This window comes from Sinohyriopsis cumingii, chromosome 4, assembly GCF_028554795.1.
Source record: "Sinohyriopsis cumingii isolate HCF-2022 chromosome 4, ASM2855479v2, whole genome shotgun sequence".
In the NCBI taxonomy this organism is placed as follows: domain Eukaryota; kingdom Metazoa; phylum Mollusca; class Bivalvia; order Unionida; family Unionidae; genus Sinohyriopsis; species Sinohyriopsis cumingii.
The window spans coordinates 57,416,133-57,431,668 of NC_142964.1; the positions used below are offsets into that span (position 1 = coordinate 57,416,133).

General features: G+C 34.9%; 1 protein-coding gene and 1 non-coding gene across 6 annotated transcripts in view; one reads left to right on the plus strand and one right to left on the minus strand.

Moving 5' to 3' along the window:
• The window catches only part of LOC149801214 (activating signal cointegrator 1 complex subunit 3-like), a 441,282-nt gene that overhangs the window by 45,664 nt on the left and 380,082 nt on the right, over nucleotides 1-15,536 (plus strand). Inside the window, exons 1-3 of one of the 5 annotated variants that reach the window (XM_089955267.1) lie at nucleotides 1,312-1,409; nucleotides 10,753-11,008; nucleotides 14,513-15,093. In XM_089955267.1, the coding sequence (XP_089811393.1) occupies nucleotides 10,759-11,008; nucleotides 14,513-15,093 (831 nt within the window). In that variant the 5' untranslated portion in view covers nucleotides 1,312-1,409; nucleotides 10,753-10,758. Of the gene's footprint in view, nucleotides 1-1,311; nucleotides 1,506-5,106; nucleotides 5,279-10,752; nucleotides 11,009-14,512; nucleotides 15,094-15,536 lie in introns of those variants that run through there. The other 4 variants (XM_089955271.1, XM_089955268.1, XM_089955270.1 and 1 more) reach the window with 4 other exon arrangements.
• Trnan-guu (transfer RNA asparagine (anticodon GUU)) lies at nucleotides 1,011-1,084 on the minus strand. The gene has a single exon. It is a non-coding gene; the product is annotated as a tRNA-Asn (tRNA).

Genomic DNA, 15,536 nt, shown 5'->3' on the forward strand with positions numbered 1-15,536 from the left:
CAATATTGGTCTGCAAAAGGCTTGTGTCAGCAGACTGGTCGGCGTTGTATCAAGCATACAGATTATACTTCAGTTGTTTCAGTTGACTCTGTACATGTCGATTATAATTCTGAAACATTTATTAGGTTTGTAAAACATTTACATAACGTGTAATATTAAAATAAAATAAACTTCTGATGCGAAACATGTAACTTGCCTATTATCGCTGGTATTTTACACTCACAGCTACTAAGTACACGCACAGTGGGATTTATGTATGGATGTGTGAATGGATCGTTTAATGGGATGTTGGTGTAATACTGCTACACGTGTCAAATATAACTTGCTGACGGAACAGTTGAGTATCAGAATTATTGGGGGGAGGGAGACATGTTGTGGTCAAAACATGTTTAGAGGTGAAGCCCACTCCCCTTGCCCCTATGTGTGGGTGCCCATATTTACACATCAACACGGAAATAATTGTATAAAATATGCATGCATTCTCTCATTTATAAATCAATCTTAAATCTATTAAAATTAATAAATACATAACTGCCTCATTTTAAGGCAGGGCTTACAACATAGGCCACCTTTAAAAAAAAAAACAAAAAAAAAAAACAAAAAAAACGTTATCATATACATGTATTATACTTTAAAAAAGCGAGGCAAGTGCCCCACTGAGGCAACACTAATATGTGTGTGTCGTACATACATACCTACCTACGTATGTATGTGTGTGTGTGTGATTTAACGGTAAATCAGCGCAAAAGTGCATAGTAAGATTAGGAATCCCATAGTCATACAAAACTGAGATATGGAGAAAATGGTAAAATCCCTAAAATATAAAGTGAAATCTTTATATAAACCGCACTCTGTTAATAAAGATGGATCCCAGGGAAAATTAATTTACCTTGTAGTCTTACGATATGCAGAGTGTTAGTTGGTGTTTCATACTAGAGTTCAAAATGGGAAACGTATACGAAATCAACTGTACAAGGAAAGAAAGAAAGAAAATACACACTAAAATACAACGTCCCTGGGTGGGCTCGAACCACCAACCTTTCGGTTAACAGCCGAACGCGCTAACCGATTGCGCCACAGAGACTTGATATCAGAACGTTCCGAACTCAATATCTGTACATTAGTTAATAAACGGTGTAAAATTTGTTTTCTTTTCAGTAGCAGAACATCTTACCGTCTAGGTCATGTGTTCAATATTTTTCTCACTTTGAAGAAACTATTATTACTTTTGTCCTGAAATAATTAGCAAATAATGCATTGGTAACTTAAATAATAAAATATAGATCCTTGCACAAAATGGATGAAATAAGTATTGCAGTATACAGTGTTTACGCCGGTTGCAAAATACAGTGTAAGAAACCACTACAGTCAGCATGACACGATAACGAAAGTATCATCTAAGGAGAAAGGTTCCATATTTACTTTTGTTGTCAGTCTTATAGCTTAAATTTTGTTTCCACACGTTGATTCAGGTTCAATTAGTTTCGAAGATTTTGAGATCTGAGGTAAAAATGCCGATATCATGATGTGTTATGTATTTTCGATGATTTCACCAGCTGTCAGTCTCGCCGTGTAGTATCAACTGTGAATTTTTATGAAGTTGCGACTTTTAATTTGTACATAGCACCTACGTATCTTTCTACTGAGTAAAATCTGTTATGTTTTATATTGGAGACATTTTTGGTGTATTTTTTAAAGCTATTACTGTAAACCGTGTCATTACTTTTCTACGAAATACAATAGCGGGTGCTATGGTATACCAGTTTTTCTGTATTTCTCTGCATAGCGCCACCTTTCGTGTGCTTATCATACGTACACTGGATGACTAAAACTTACTTGTTCAGTATGACCGTTTGATTTCGGGAAAATGTCGAGATTTTTGGTGAGTGTACTATTTTACAAATGCACCTATGGCTCCCTGCTTACCAAACATGTCCGATTGTAAACCATCATCATGTCAATGACCTTATTCATCAAAGTGGGACATGATTCGGCTTATGGTATGAGTTGCAGGAGACTTGTGTTTGGATAGGGGATAAAGGGAAAGCAGCTCATTGATACAGTTTCCATTATTTCTTATTTAATTCCCCAAAAAGGAACAAAAAGATAAAAAATTTAAAAAGTATTCTCCATACGTAGGTAGCCATGGGTTGGGAGCCATCCCACAGACTACCTTACAAGTCTTGTCTTCTGTATAAAGGTTTGAAACAGCTATATTTTGAGCTTTTAAAATGGGGTATTATAGCTAAGGTACGAGAAGAAAAGAGGATAGCCTGAAATTGCCAGCTTCTAACATACTGACAGTTATTCCTGTTAGTGAAAAGGTATGCAGAAAATTAGTGTTGCTTGTAATCCACTGACTTAAATCATTCCAAAACTGCTCTACAGTTGGACAGTCCACAAAAAAGGTGAATTAATGTTTCAGGCTAATCCATACAAAAAGAACATTTACTATTATTTGCTATTCCACTTGTTTCTAGAAAGGTGCTTGTTGCAAGAACTCAATGCAGTAATTTATACTGAAACCAAATTAGATTGGAATCTTCTGTAATTTGGTATGTTAAAGCAAAATGCCTTCTCCAATCCAGTTGGTCTGGTTGATTAAGTAGCGTTTTCCATTTAATTAGTTTCTAATATTTCTGTGCCATTTACTAAGATATTAAAGATATTTCTTCAACCTTTCTTTGTTTTGAGGAGAAATAAAGTCTTTTTTTGCAATCCAAAGTTTTTCCAATAATTCTGGTTGGGATTTTAGAGATCTCGGAAACACTTAATTACGCGTATTTGGATGCCAATTTTTGATCTGGGATGCAGAAAATCACTGAGATGGGAGTCCTCCGTACGCATGTAATAGGTGTGCGGCAAAATTCAAAGACTTGCCAGTCCTACTTCAGCCACCTGCTTTGTGGGAAAATGTATTGATCAGTTAGCTGTGCTGATATTTACAATGACAGAATTCAGTGATTGAAAGACCCCTTGATGTACATACATGTTGCCATTATAAGAGTACATCAAAAAGAACATGATGCACTAGCTGGGCGGGAAGTTCAAAGGCTTTGACTGGTGGCCGGGTGGGAAAATGTACTGATATTTACAGTGATTTAATTCAGAATCAGAAAGACCCAGATATATACATGTGGTCATTTATAAAAGTACATCAAATAAACAACTTTAGCTTTCTTTATTGTCTTCATTTCTTAATGTATCGGAATAAGTAGTGCACGAGAATCAAGACATGTTGAGACTTAGACAAAATGCTATTCGTAAATTTGGATAAATATTTTGGGGTTAAAGGGCAAACTTACGTTCAAGATTGTAACGAGATCCAGAAGAGTGCTAAAGTTGCTAGAATTGATAATTCGGATAGGACAGTAGCTAAGTGTAAGAAAGTGTTGGATGCCTAGCTTAGTGTTTGGAATAAGTCCTTACTTGGATTGACACAATACAGTATCATTCTGATGGACAAGAGCTACATTGACTGACCATACTTTTTTTTAAAATGCCCCTCGCCTTAGTCCGGTTCTAGTGTTGTAGCAAAATGTATTCATCAATACATCAGTAGCTAGGCCTAGTTTTGATATCAGTTATGTTTACAAACAAACTCTTGCTCATTCATAAGCGGGGCCCCGAGTGGCCGAGTGGTCTAAAGTGCTCTACGTTACAGATCACTGCCATCTCACCTCTGTCTGCATGGGTTCGAGTCTCGGATTCAGCCAATGTGGATATGTGAGAAAGCTTGCCAGTAGCTTCTCGAGGGTCGGTGGTTCTTTCCGGGGATTTCCTGGGTTCTTCCTCCACCATTAATACTGGCCGCCATGTATAGCCTATCGAGTGCTGAAAAATGGCGTTAAACCCTACAACAACAACAATCATTCATAAGCTTATGTTTTCATAGCTGATTGACCATTAACCCTTTTCTGAGTAAGGTAGCAACTGTCAATTTCCTGCATGATATCCTTTGAGGATAAAACATACAAACATGTGTTTTAAGATCAGAATCGGTGATCTAAATATATATTAACTTCCTGTTTGTACACTATTTTGTCATAAAATTAGTTTGAAATTGTAAGTGAACCAGTAGGCCTAACGGGAAATAATGGCAGACTTCACTAAGTCTGGGATGTACCAGTTTATTAGATTGTGTGTTTTCGGGAATCATCAGGCAGATATTTTCAGAAAAATATACAATCATTGAAAGAAAGGCCAAGGTATTGTTTTATTAAAGATTTAACTTTAAAATGCAAATTATATAGGTCAGAAACGTATGGGACAATGCTATATTGTGGAATTCGCGAGATGCACTTTAAAGTCTAACCTGTTTTCCGACTTGACACGTATTTGCGAAAATATGTGGGGAAAATCCAGCAAATCAGATACTATTTACCTTTGACTAAAATTACTACAAGGACATAGACAAATAATTAAATCATAAATTTGCAATCCTGTCAATAGACTGTTGTAATGAAGCTATATTAAAGTGAGTTATTATATTATGAAAACATCTCCATCTAAAAATAGATGCACTCACGTCTGTGTTGATTCTGTAGGAAAGAAGGGACTGCATCTTTTGATGGTGGGACTCCTATTTTTACCAAAATGGGAGTCCTGGACTCCTAGTTTTAAAATCTTTGTGAGAACTCTGGGATTTGATAGATAATATATTCATATATGATTTCACAGAATTAAGGACCCCTGCATTTTGTAGAAAGTTAGTTCCAACATTATACATTTCATTCAGTTTTTGCCATGAAAGGAATTGTCCATTACTCTCGACAAAATCATTTATAAACAGTATACCTTTTTCAAACCATTTTTTTTGCTAAAAAATAAAGACTTTCCAACCTTAATATTTTCATTATACAGTAAGAAAATCTGAAAAAGTATATGAAATAAACGTTTTAGAGTATCTGTTATAAGAAATAAAAACATTCTTCCAAAATTATTATCAACATCTTCTATGTTCTTTTCTATATAATTGATATAGAGATCTCAGAAATGCTTAATCATATGTATTTGCACACAAATCTTTTGTCTCAGATGCAGAAAATCATTTAAACAGGCAATATCTGGATGGCAGATTCAAAGGCATGCAAGTCCTGCTGAGCGGGAAAATGTGTTGATCAATTGATCATTTTAACTGTGCTGTACATACAATGACAGAATTCAGTGGCTGAAAGACCCTCAGATATCCATATTTTCGTCATAGGAGTACATCATAAGTCAAATAGCTGGGCAGCAAGATCAAAGACTTAGACAAGCTGCTGAGTGGTGAGAAAATGTACGTTTACAATGACTGAATTCAAAGGCAGAAAGACCTAGAGGTGTACATGTGATTATTATAAGAGTACATCAGATGAACAACTTTAGCTTTCATTATTGTGTTTGGTTCCGATTGTAGCCAAATAAGTAGTGCATGTGACCTCAAAATCAAGATTCTTTGAGAATTCGACAAATTCATGTTTTCAAATTTGGATAAGTAATTTGGGGGTTAAACGTCTAATGGACGAAGATTTTAATCAGATTCAGAATAGTGCTAAAGTTGCTAGAACTGACAGTTTGGATGGGACAGTAGCCAAGTGTAAGAAAGTGCATGTTGCCTAGATTAGTGTTTGGAATAAGACCTTTCCTTAGAATGACAAAATTGAGTCTAACTCAAACAAGCTGTATGTCTATATATGGAATTTAGAAAATAAAACTCAATGTAAACCACTGGTTCTTATCATCTGGATATTTAGCCACTTAAAATATGCCCAATATGTTTCTGGGAGGGGACTGCAACTTTTGCTGTTGGGACTCCTATTCTTCCCAAAATAGTAGTCTTGGACTCCAAGTTTTAAAATTGTAGCAAGACGTTTTTGATACCAAACTTGTTGAAATCCTTTATAAAATTAAAACAATGAAACATGAATTGACTCCATTTTGTACTATTGGTAAGTATTCTTCTGACCCAGGGTATTTTGAGAGAACAAATGAAATTTTTAAGTCAGTCATTGCAAGCCCCCCTCCTTCATAACTTTTATTTATTACTTTCTTTTTGTCTTGGCATCTGATCCTATCCACAAGTTCTCATCGATTAAACTATTAAACTATTTTAATGTTTTTATGAACCGTTCTGGAGGATTGGTAAACTTATTAATATGCGATTTAATTTTGATAATGCAAGTGATTTTATCACAATAATTTTCCCATAGGGGGTGAGAACTCTCTTCGACCACTGAGTCAATAGTGTTTTGGTGTCCTTTAATTTACTATCATAATTAAGATTTATCATGAGACTTAAATCTGTAGAGAAGATATTACCCAATATTGTGAAACTGTATATGCAAACAAATGTTGCTGTTTTTCACGCTTCTTATCCATTATTATTCTTGTTTTCTCTATGTTTACATTGAGGCTTGAGGTCTTTGCATAGAATTTTAATGTTTGCATTGTATTTTTAAAAGATTTTTCAGATCCACCCCAAAACAGTGTTGTATCATCTGCATACTGAGATATTAGAAATTCATTTCCATATTAATACCATTTATATCTTTGTTCTTTTTGATCATTAATGACAGTAACTCTGCACAGAGCAAAAATAAATAAGGTGGAAGGGGATCGCCTTGTCTGCATCATCTATATATATGAAACTTAGATGAGATGTGTTCATTAACAGTTACACATGATTTTAAAAGAAGTTGAAAAAATTTAGTACTATAAATAAAAATTCCCATTCCATAGAATCAAAAGCTTTTTCAAAGTCAGTCTGTAGAACATGAACAGTGAGAGGTGTATCAATGATACAGCCAACATACGAAACATATACAAATACACATATAGTCAAACCTGGTATGTTATGCTTTTCATTATACAGCGTTACATCATGTATTGCTCTTACATTTTCACAGAGATCTACCAGCCATAAAACTGGATTGATCATCATTAATTAAGTACAGTAATATTTTTTAATCCTATTTGCAATACATGCTGAGGCCACATTGTAGGTAGTATTATGGAGAGATATTGGTCTCCAACTTTGAATAATTTTTATCTTTATCACCTTTAGGAATACAAGTAACAATGCTTTCCATCTGAGTTGCTGAGAGACTATTTATTTCTTAACCAAAGTTAATTGACCTAACTAGAAAATATCCTATATCATTCCAAAAGAACTTGAAAAATTCTGCAGAAAACCCATCAGAACCAGGACTCTTAAATTTTTTAATATTTTTTAAGGCAGCTAAAGCTACAGAAAACAAAATCGTGCCTTCTGATTCTTGGCTCTGTTTTGTATTTAATTTTGGAGTATCAGAATCATTGAGTATTAAGTTGAAATTTACATTTTCTACATCTTTTGAGGCATATAGACTTTCATCATAGGATTGCATCTCTTAAAGTATTTCTTTTTGTTTGGTAATGATAGCATTGTCACTTTTTATGATACTTTCCATATATTTGCTGAGATAATTTCAGTTCTCTAAGTTGCAAAAGTATTTTGTCATTTTCATACCCTCTTCAGTCTCTCTAACACTAGACCAAATCATATGACCCTTAAATTTTTCCTGATGCAATTCTTGTAATTTGTTTTATTTTTCATCAAACAAATTTGTATTGATTATTTCATTTTCATCTGATAAATTATTAGTCTCATTAATTAGATCTTTCTCTCTAGTTTCTCTTTGCCTTTTCTTGAAAAGAGAATAAGATATTGTTTTTGCTCTAATCTCTATTAGAAGAACTTTAAAAATAATTGGTCATTTATATTAAATTATATTTCATTATTTGGAATATCAATGACATCAATGTGGACATAAATATATGACAAATATTGTAATTTAATGTTTTAATTATTTTATATTTTCAATATATGTCTTGTCATTAAGTAGTGAGTTATTGAACTTCCAAAATGATTTTCCCTTGTTGAAGTTCCCAATTTTATGCATGAATATTAAGAGAGAATAGTCTTGTTCTGTAATTCCCAAAGTTACATCTATTTGGAAGAATTATCTGAGACGTCAGTCATCAAATATTAATATAACTGTACATAAAAACCTAAGATGCAGATAAAATTTATTGGTAACTTTGCCTTTCACACAGTAAAGGACATCATTAGGGAGGGGGAAAAGACGATAGAGAAGAGACAGTAGAAGAAGAAGTATAAATGCATAATTTTTTTAAACTTTGTCTCATTGTAAGAGAGCCTCTTGATAAATTAGAAATTTAAACATTTCTAATATATTTACATTTTCTACAAATTACATTAAATACTTTTGCAACAAAAAAAGCAAGCAGAAGATTATCAAAATCACACAGCAAAAATACTTAAATAGATTTACAACAGAAGGGAAAACCTATAATAAACACATTTGCAGCAAAATCTTATCCATTTATATGAAGCTTTCAACAAAAGACACAGGGCCCCGAGTGGACGAGTGGTCTAAAGCTCTCACCGTTACGGATCACTGCCATTTCACATCTGCCTGCGTGGGTTCAAGTCCAAGGCTCGGCTAGCATGGGTACATGGGAAAGCCTGCCAGTAGCTTCTCGTGGGTCGGTGGTTCTTCCCTGGATTTTCCAGGGTTCTTCCCCCACCAGTTATACTGGCTGCCATGTATAGCCTATCTTGTGCTGAAAAATGGCGTTAAACCCTAGAAGAACAACAACAACAGCAAAAGATTTAGTGTCAAGTTAAATCTAAATGAACATGATGCCATTCTGACATCTAATATATCCACAATGGGTGCAATATTTACCCCTGAATGGATGGTCCTTTTCATGTGGGATTTTCATCCAAAGACTTCCAATGATGTCTAATTGGCCCTGGTGCTGATCTTTCATCCGGTATGGCCACTATTGAAAACTTTACTGTTGCCCAAAACTATCAGATATGGTTTCAACACTCTCTAGAAAGAAATAAGAAATGTTGTGATCTTGAATTCCTGTAAATTGCTTTTGTTCATTAGAGCATCAGTTCTTTTGAGTGACTCTTGTTTGTGGGTGGAGCACATACCATGTCTGTAAAAGGATTAAAGCTGCATTCTGTCACAAAAGATGCAAAACTAAAGTAACGGCATGACATAAGACGTCTTACATCATTATGATGATAAGGTGCTATCATGTTTCACTTCCACATAGACATTCTTTTGGGCTGATTGGGACTTGCCTCCTGCATTGGTAGTACCTTTTAAATTCTGTTCTTTTGAATTCTCAGTTTGGCATAAATGATTGCAAAAATTACATCTAGAGCATATTTTGAATCAGGAAGAGATGATTTTGTTGTTTTGCTTCTACAGAGGTTCACGGAAGTCTCATTGATTGGTAAAAGAGATCAGCTAAACATTTTACCAGGTCCTTGTGCGGCAAAGATCTGATGAAGTCATGCAAGAATTGGCAGAATGAGAGTAGATTCAAAAATGGAATTTTTCAAGCCTTGCTTTATGAAGATCTATGTTATTGTTTCATTTTTTCCTTGTGTTATCAGGCACCTTATATACTCACTTATAACTGGAGTTAGCTGCTGACGACCAAGACCCAGATCCTGCCATTGCATCATGTGCCAGCACATCAGGGTCTATGTTGTTTGGTATACTTATTACTCCTAAGAGAGTTGCAGTTTGTCAAGGCTTATAAACAAGTGTATACATTATGTATTACACCACTTCTGCATTTGTAATGTCCAGTCATCATCATCATCATCATCATCATCATCATCATCATCATCATCATCAACAACAACAAACCTTTAACAAAAGATGTGGTTAGGGCATCACAGTTGACTTTACAACCAATTCTCTCCATCTTTCCCTGTTCTCTACTGCCCTTTGGGAATCTCAAATTCCGTGCCTGTCCACTCCTCAATGTTGTCTTCCCACCTCTTTTTCTGTCTGCCACTTCATCTTTACCCTCACACTGTGCCTTGCAAGATTGTTTTTGCCAGTTCAGATGATCTTGAGACATGACCATACCATTACAGTTTATGCCTTTTTACAGTGGTCAAGAGGTCTTCATGGGATCTGATGGTTCATTAGATGCTTTTGTGGACTTCTTCATTGGTTACATGGTCAGTGTATGAGGTGCCAAAGATCTTGCAGTAGCATCTCATTTCGAAGGTTTAAATCCTTCTTTGTAGATCTGATGTGAGCGTCCATGTTTCACAAGCATACAGAAATATGGATATGACAATCGAGTGCATCAGCCTTATTTTGAAACCAACAGTCATGCTGGTATCTTTCCATAATGGTCTCAACCTTGTTATTGCTGCTGTTGTCTGGGCAATCCTGCAAAGTAGTTCTGGTTTGGAGTCCTCATCTGTGATAACTGATCCCAAGTACTTGAACCTTGTGACTCTTTCCAGCTTTTGTCCAATGACCTTTATTTCTGCACTGATGCCATTGGTGTTGTTTGTCATATGTTTGTTTTTTTGGCACTAATCTCCATACCTTATGATTTGGAGGTTGTGTTGATGTGCTCAACTAAGTAAACCTGTTCTTTTTCATCTCCTGCTATCCCTTATTGTTTGAAAATATTAGCATTAATTTCCATTGGTAGATTTCAAACAGACTATATCATCTTAACTCTTATTTGATCAGTGACAGTTTTATTTCCCATTGACCTAATTTTGTGTTTGTGTCAGCAGAGTTTGATTGCAGTTGCAAGGTTATGATTTTATTCTCTATGCATCATATTTTTAACCCCAGTTTGATCCTCTGATCAAGAGTAGAATGGATTGGATTTACCTGTATTTGATTTTCAGGTATTTGATTTATCTTTCAGTGAAGAATGCGTGAACTTCCAAGAATAACAGGAGCCATAAGGGCCTTATCACAGTATCCAGGTGATGAGACTGATGACAAAAGACATGGTACACAAGAACTGCTCCAGAAGCGCCACCTGGTGACAAAAAGGAGAACTACCGAGGAAGGTTCAATATGGTCACAGCTGGTGGAGAAGATCAGAAAAGAAGCATCTGCCCAAGAGGAAGAAGTGACAGCCACCCTAAAACTTTTAACTCATTGTGCTAGACAAATTGGTGGGTAAAGATAATAGTTATACTGTATATATAAACTTGGTTGTAAATCATGTCCCGTTGCAGACAGCATAGACTCAGATCTGCAGTCATATAGATCTGGATCGGTGAAGTTTGTTAGAATTTATAAATAGAACAAACGGCACTGACCCTAATCTGCTGATACATTGAGACTACTAATCAGGGTCAGTGTTCTTTGCAGTTTGACTTAATGTGCATACCAGTATATATGGTAGTTATCCCATGTCATGTGACCCATCCCACTTATGTTGTTGTTGTAGGGTTTAACACCATTTTTCAGCACACAATAGGCTATACATGGCGGCCAGTATTAATGGTGGAGGAAGAACCCGGGAAAACCCTGGATAGAGACCACATACCCACAAGAAGCTACTGGCAAGCTTTCTCACATACCCACATTGGCTGAATCCGAGACTCATCCCACTTATGAAAGCATTTGATTGTGTGTGCATGCATGTTTTTGAGGTCTTCTAAAGATTCAGATTTCTAGAAATGATAACTGATTTTTTTGGAGTTTCTTGACATCATTGAAACAGTTTATTTTCTAGGCAGTGAAACCCCCTAGATATACTGGATTCCCCACAAGATTAAACATTTGGGTGGGGGCAAATTTCCTTCTTTATGTTATAATTAAATATTTCTTGAGATGAAGAACTGTATCCTTGTGACTATGCGATCTTTGAAAGAAACACTTTTTCAGTTAATTTTTTAGTATTCAGAAACCAGCTTTCTTAATTTTTTGCACTCATACACTCAGATACACTGATGTTCTATTATAATTACATTCTCTGTCATTCTTTCAGGTCAGATAAGCAACTGATAAAAAGACCTAATTTTCATGTATGTAAAATCCGCTGTATAAAGAAAACCTTAAAAACTGAAAGTTAAATCGGGTCCCGGAAGTTTTTCGTTTTAAGGGGTTTCACTGTATGCATAGAGATGGAAAATATGTATAGTATGTACACTGTTATTTTCATATACCACGAAGTAAAAAAAAAAAAGATGTAAAAATTGAAGTAAAAGAAACCTTGTTGCCATTTAATGAAAAATGTGAACAGTGAGAGGTGTATCAATGATATAACCAATATACTAAACATATACAAATACACATTCAGTCTAACCTGTTATAATTGTCACCTTTACTCAGCAGTCACCTGTTTGCAATGGCCATTCTATTTTCCCCTGGACAATTTCCTATATGTCCTGTATGAAATGGCCACCTTCTTTCAGTTGTCAGGAGCCAGGCGTTTCCTAGCCAAACTATGTTTTCTCCCCATCTTAGGCAGTCTTACAGTAACCACTCAGTCTATGCAGACTGGATCTTTTCTTCATGAAGAAGGTTTTGCTTAAATAAAAGAATATGATATGAATTTACATGCAAACATTTCTTATCTTTATTGTACTCATAAAAACAAGTCAGTGTAAGTCAAAGGCATCCGTGTGTCTAATTTGAAAACAAGTCAGTGTAACTCAAAGGCATCCGTGTGTCAAATTTGAAAACAAGTCAGTGTAACTCAAAGGCATCCATGTGTCTAATTTGAAAACAAGTCAGTTTAACTCAAAGGCATCTGTGTGTCAAATTTGAAAACAAGTCAGTGTAACTCAAAGGCATCCATGTGTCTAATTTGAAAACAAGTCAGTGTAACTCAAAGGCATCCATGTGTCTAATTTGAAAACAAGTCAGTGTAACTCAAAGGCATCCGTGTGTCTAATTTGAAAACAAGTCAGTGTAACTCAAAGGCATCCATGTGTATAATTTGAAAACAAGTCAGTGTAACTCAAAGGCATCCGTGTGTCTAATTTGAAAACAAGTCAGTGTAACTCAAAGGCATTCATGTGTCAAATTTGAAAACAAGTCAGTGTAACTCAAAGGCACCAGTGTGTCAAATTTGAAAACAAGGCAGTTTCTATAATTAGTGTAGAGGGTTGAAGCAATTCATTTGCTTGATGGTGGAAAAAATAGTTCTGCTATTGCAGCAGAAATGTGTTAATTTGATAGGTATGGTTGAAATCTTCATCTATATGCCTGTGAATTAAAGCTGTCTCTGAAGAAAAGGTTTGTCTCTGAGAAGAGATATGAGATGTCCTATTCATCACAAGTTTCTCACATGAGCCAACTGTCTTTTGATCTCAGTGCATTGAGCAATTGGCATATCCATATATTATTTTTAAAGTGTAAACAGCTGTTTTCAAGTGAAGCTTATACAAGGTGGCTGACAGAAGAGCCAGTCCTCTGTTTTACAGTCATGTGTAAGCTGTAAGTCAGTAGTGAAGTTTTTGTGTCATCATTGTCCACAAAAACAAACTATGATAAGTAATATTTTAAAGTTGGTAATGTGTGTGTGTGTGTATATATATATATATATATATATATATATATATATATATATATATATATATATATATATATACCAACACTTTAAAAGCCAAGTAATTATTAAATGTAAATATCAGAAGTCCTTAAATACTTGTATTTGTGTGTCTGACAGGTCAAAGGTTTTGATGTGTGCACACTGTTAGCAACCAGTCATCAATCCTTTCAATCCTCATTTATATCAACTTGGTACGATTCCTTTATCCATTATATTGTCTTAATGAAGTAAACCTCTATAATTACCAGGGTCTTGTTTACAGATTGTTTCTTTGCCAGAAAATAATCAGTAAAAAGGTTGGATACTAAAAGCTTAATTCAAAGGTGACTATGTTGTTTCCTTGAACAATCAGTAAATGTGGGTTGCATACTAAATGTGTTCTCTTTAAACATTATAGTCTCAAAATGCAGGACAAATGAGGTGTGAAAGCTTATATAGTTGATTTGTCAAAAGCCATTTAATTGAATGATTGCCATGGGGTCTGTACTACAGATGTTACATCAGTCACTCACACCATATATGATAAATTTAAAACAAAATATGTGAAGCTTAGGCCTGAACTTAGAAATGATATTAGCAACAACAAACTGTTATCATCATTGAAAACTTATTTGGGGAATTAATCAAATAAAACTGTCCAGCTTGACCATAAATGACTATTAATTACGTGTTATGTATTTTTGAATTAGTATGTCATTTTGTTGTCAGTTAATTATTATTTTTAAAAACATTAGAGTGGAATAAAATACAAATTTGGAATGAAATTATATACTTACAGCATATTGTTCTGAAAGACAAAAATATGTTTTATAAATAATTAGTTTGAAAAGAAACCACATAATCATGCAAGGATAATGCTAACACTACAGCAGCAGCAAATCCAGAATGGAACATGATGCATTATCTTGTACATTTGATAATTCGGTATATCAAAGTTTTCTTTCTTGTTCCAACTTGTTATATCTCTGTTGAATGTTTTTATCTTAAATTTGACCATTATATTGTTACCACATTAATCTTTGGGGGAAAATGTTTGGCTAGACCCATTAGAATTTTTAAACATGCACAGACTTAATTTGAACCTCATGTATGGTCTTGTAATATTTTGTTTCAGTTGGAAAAGATACAGATCATGAAGTTGTTGAGAGCGCTGCTGTTTATTTATTTGACATCTTTAAACCTGTTAATAAAGTTGGTCATCATGAGACGACAAAAATCCGTGCCATCTTTGGTCCATTTCCTGCCTCTGCAGCAACAGCAGCATGTGATATTGTCAACAGGATCAAGTCCTGGTTAGATGATGATATTGAGTTGCCTAGCAACCATAAGAGAGAGGAAGGTGATGGTGAAGAGAACATTACAGAATTTGGAAAAGGGATCAAATTTACTTTTCCAGCATCAGCTGGGGTTGATGAGGAGTCCAGTTCTGAGTCAGAAGATGAAGACAGAAAAGAGTTTGACATTATGTATACTGACAGCATGGAGGAAAAATCCTCAAGGAAGAAAAAAACAGAATCTGCTGCTCAATCAGGGGCAAAGTCACAAATGCTGGATGCAGCCTGGCTTCAGCAAGAGGTTTCCAAGTACTTTGGAAGTCAAGGGTCAACCACACTTGGACTCAGTGTGGAGGATTTGACATCAACCATATTTGATTTCTTGTCCTCGTGCAAGTCTGATACAGAATTACAAAATGATGTAAGTGTATTCAATTTGGCTTTCTTGTTCTGCATTTTAGAATCATTTTATAATGTATGATTAAAAGTCTATTATGCAAATTTATAAATTCTTTTGGAGACTGGTTGTAGATGTAACAGCTTTCTCAATGGTTGGTTTATGGTTGGTTTTAACAATACTTTCAACATATAACTGGCTATTTCATGGCCATCCTGAAATACATATTGAGGCTTCCAACTCAGACTGGTCTGGGTGGGTATCAAACCAAGACCAATGGATTATGAGTCGAATGCTCTACCGATTGATCTACCACTGCTCCCAATATTTCCTTTGGGCTTAGAACTGCCAGAGAATAGAACATAAACACTTGAAATGGAAAAAAAGCTCATAGTACTTTAAAGTGTTCTCAAATTGATAAACAGTTGAAAAAACAGGTACACATTTTTTAAACACTTTTCTGATTA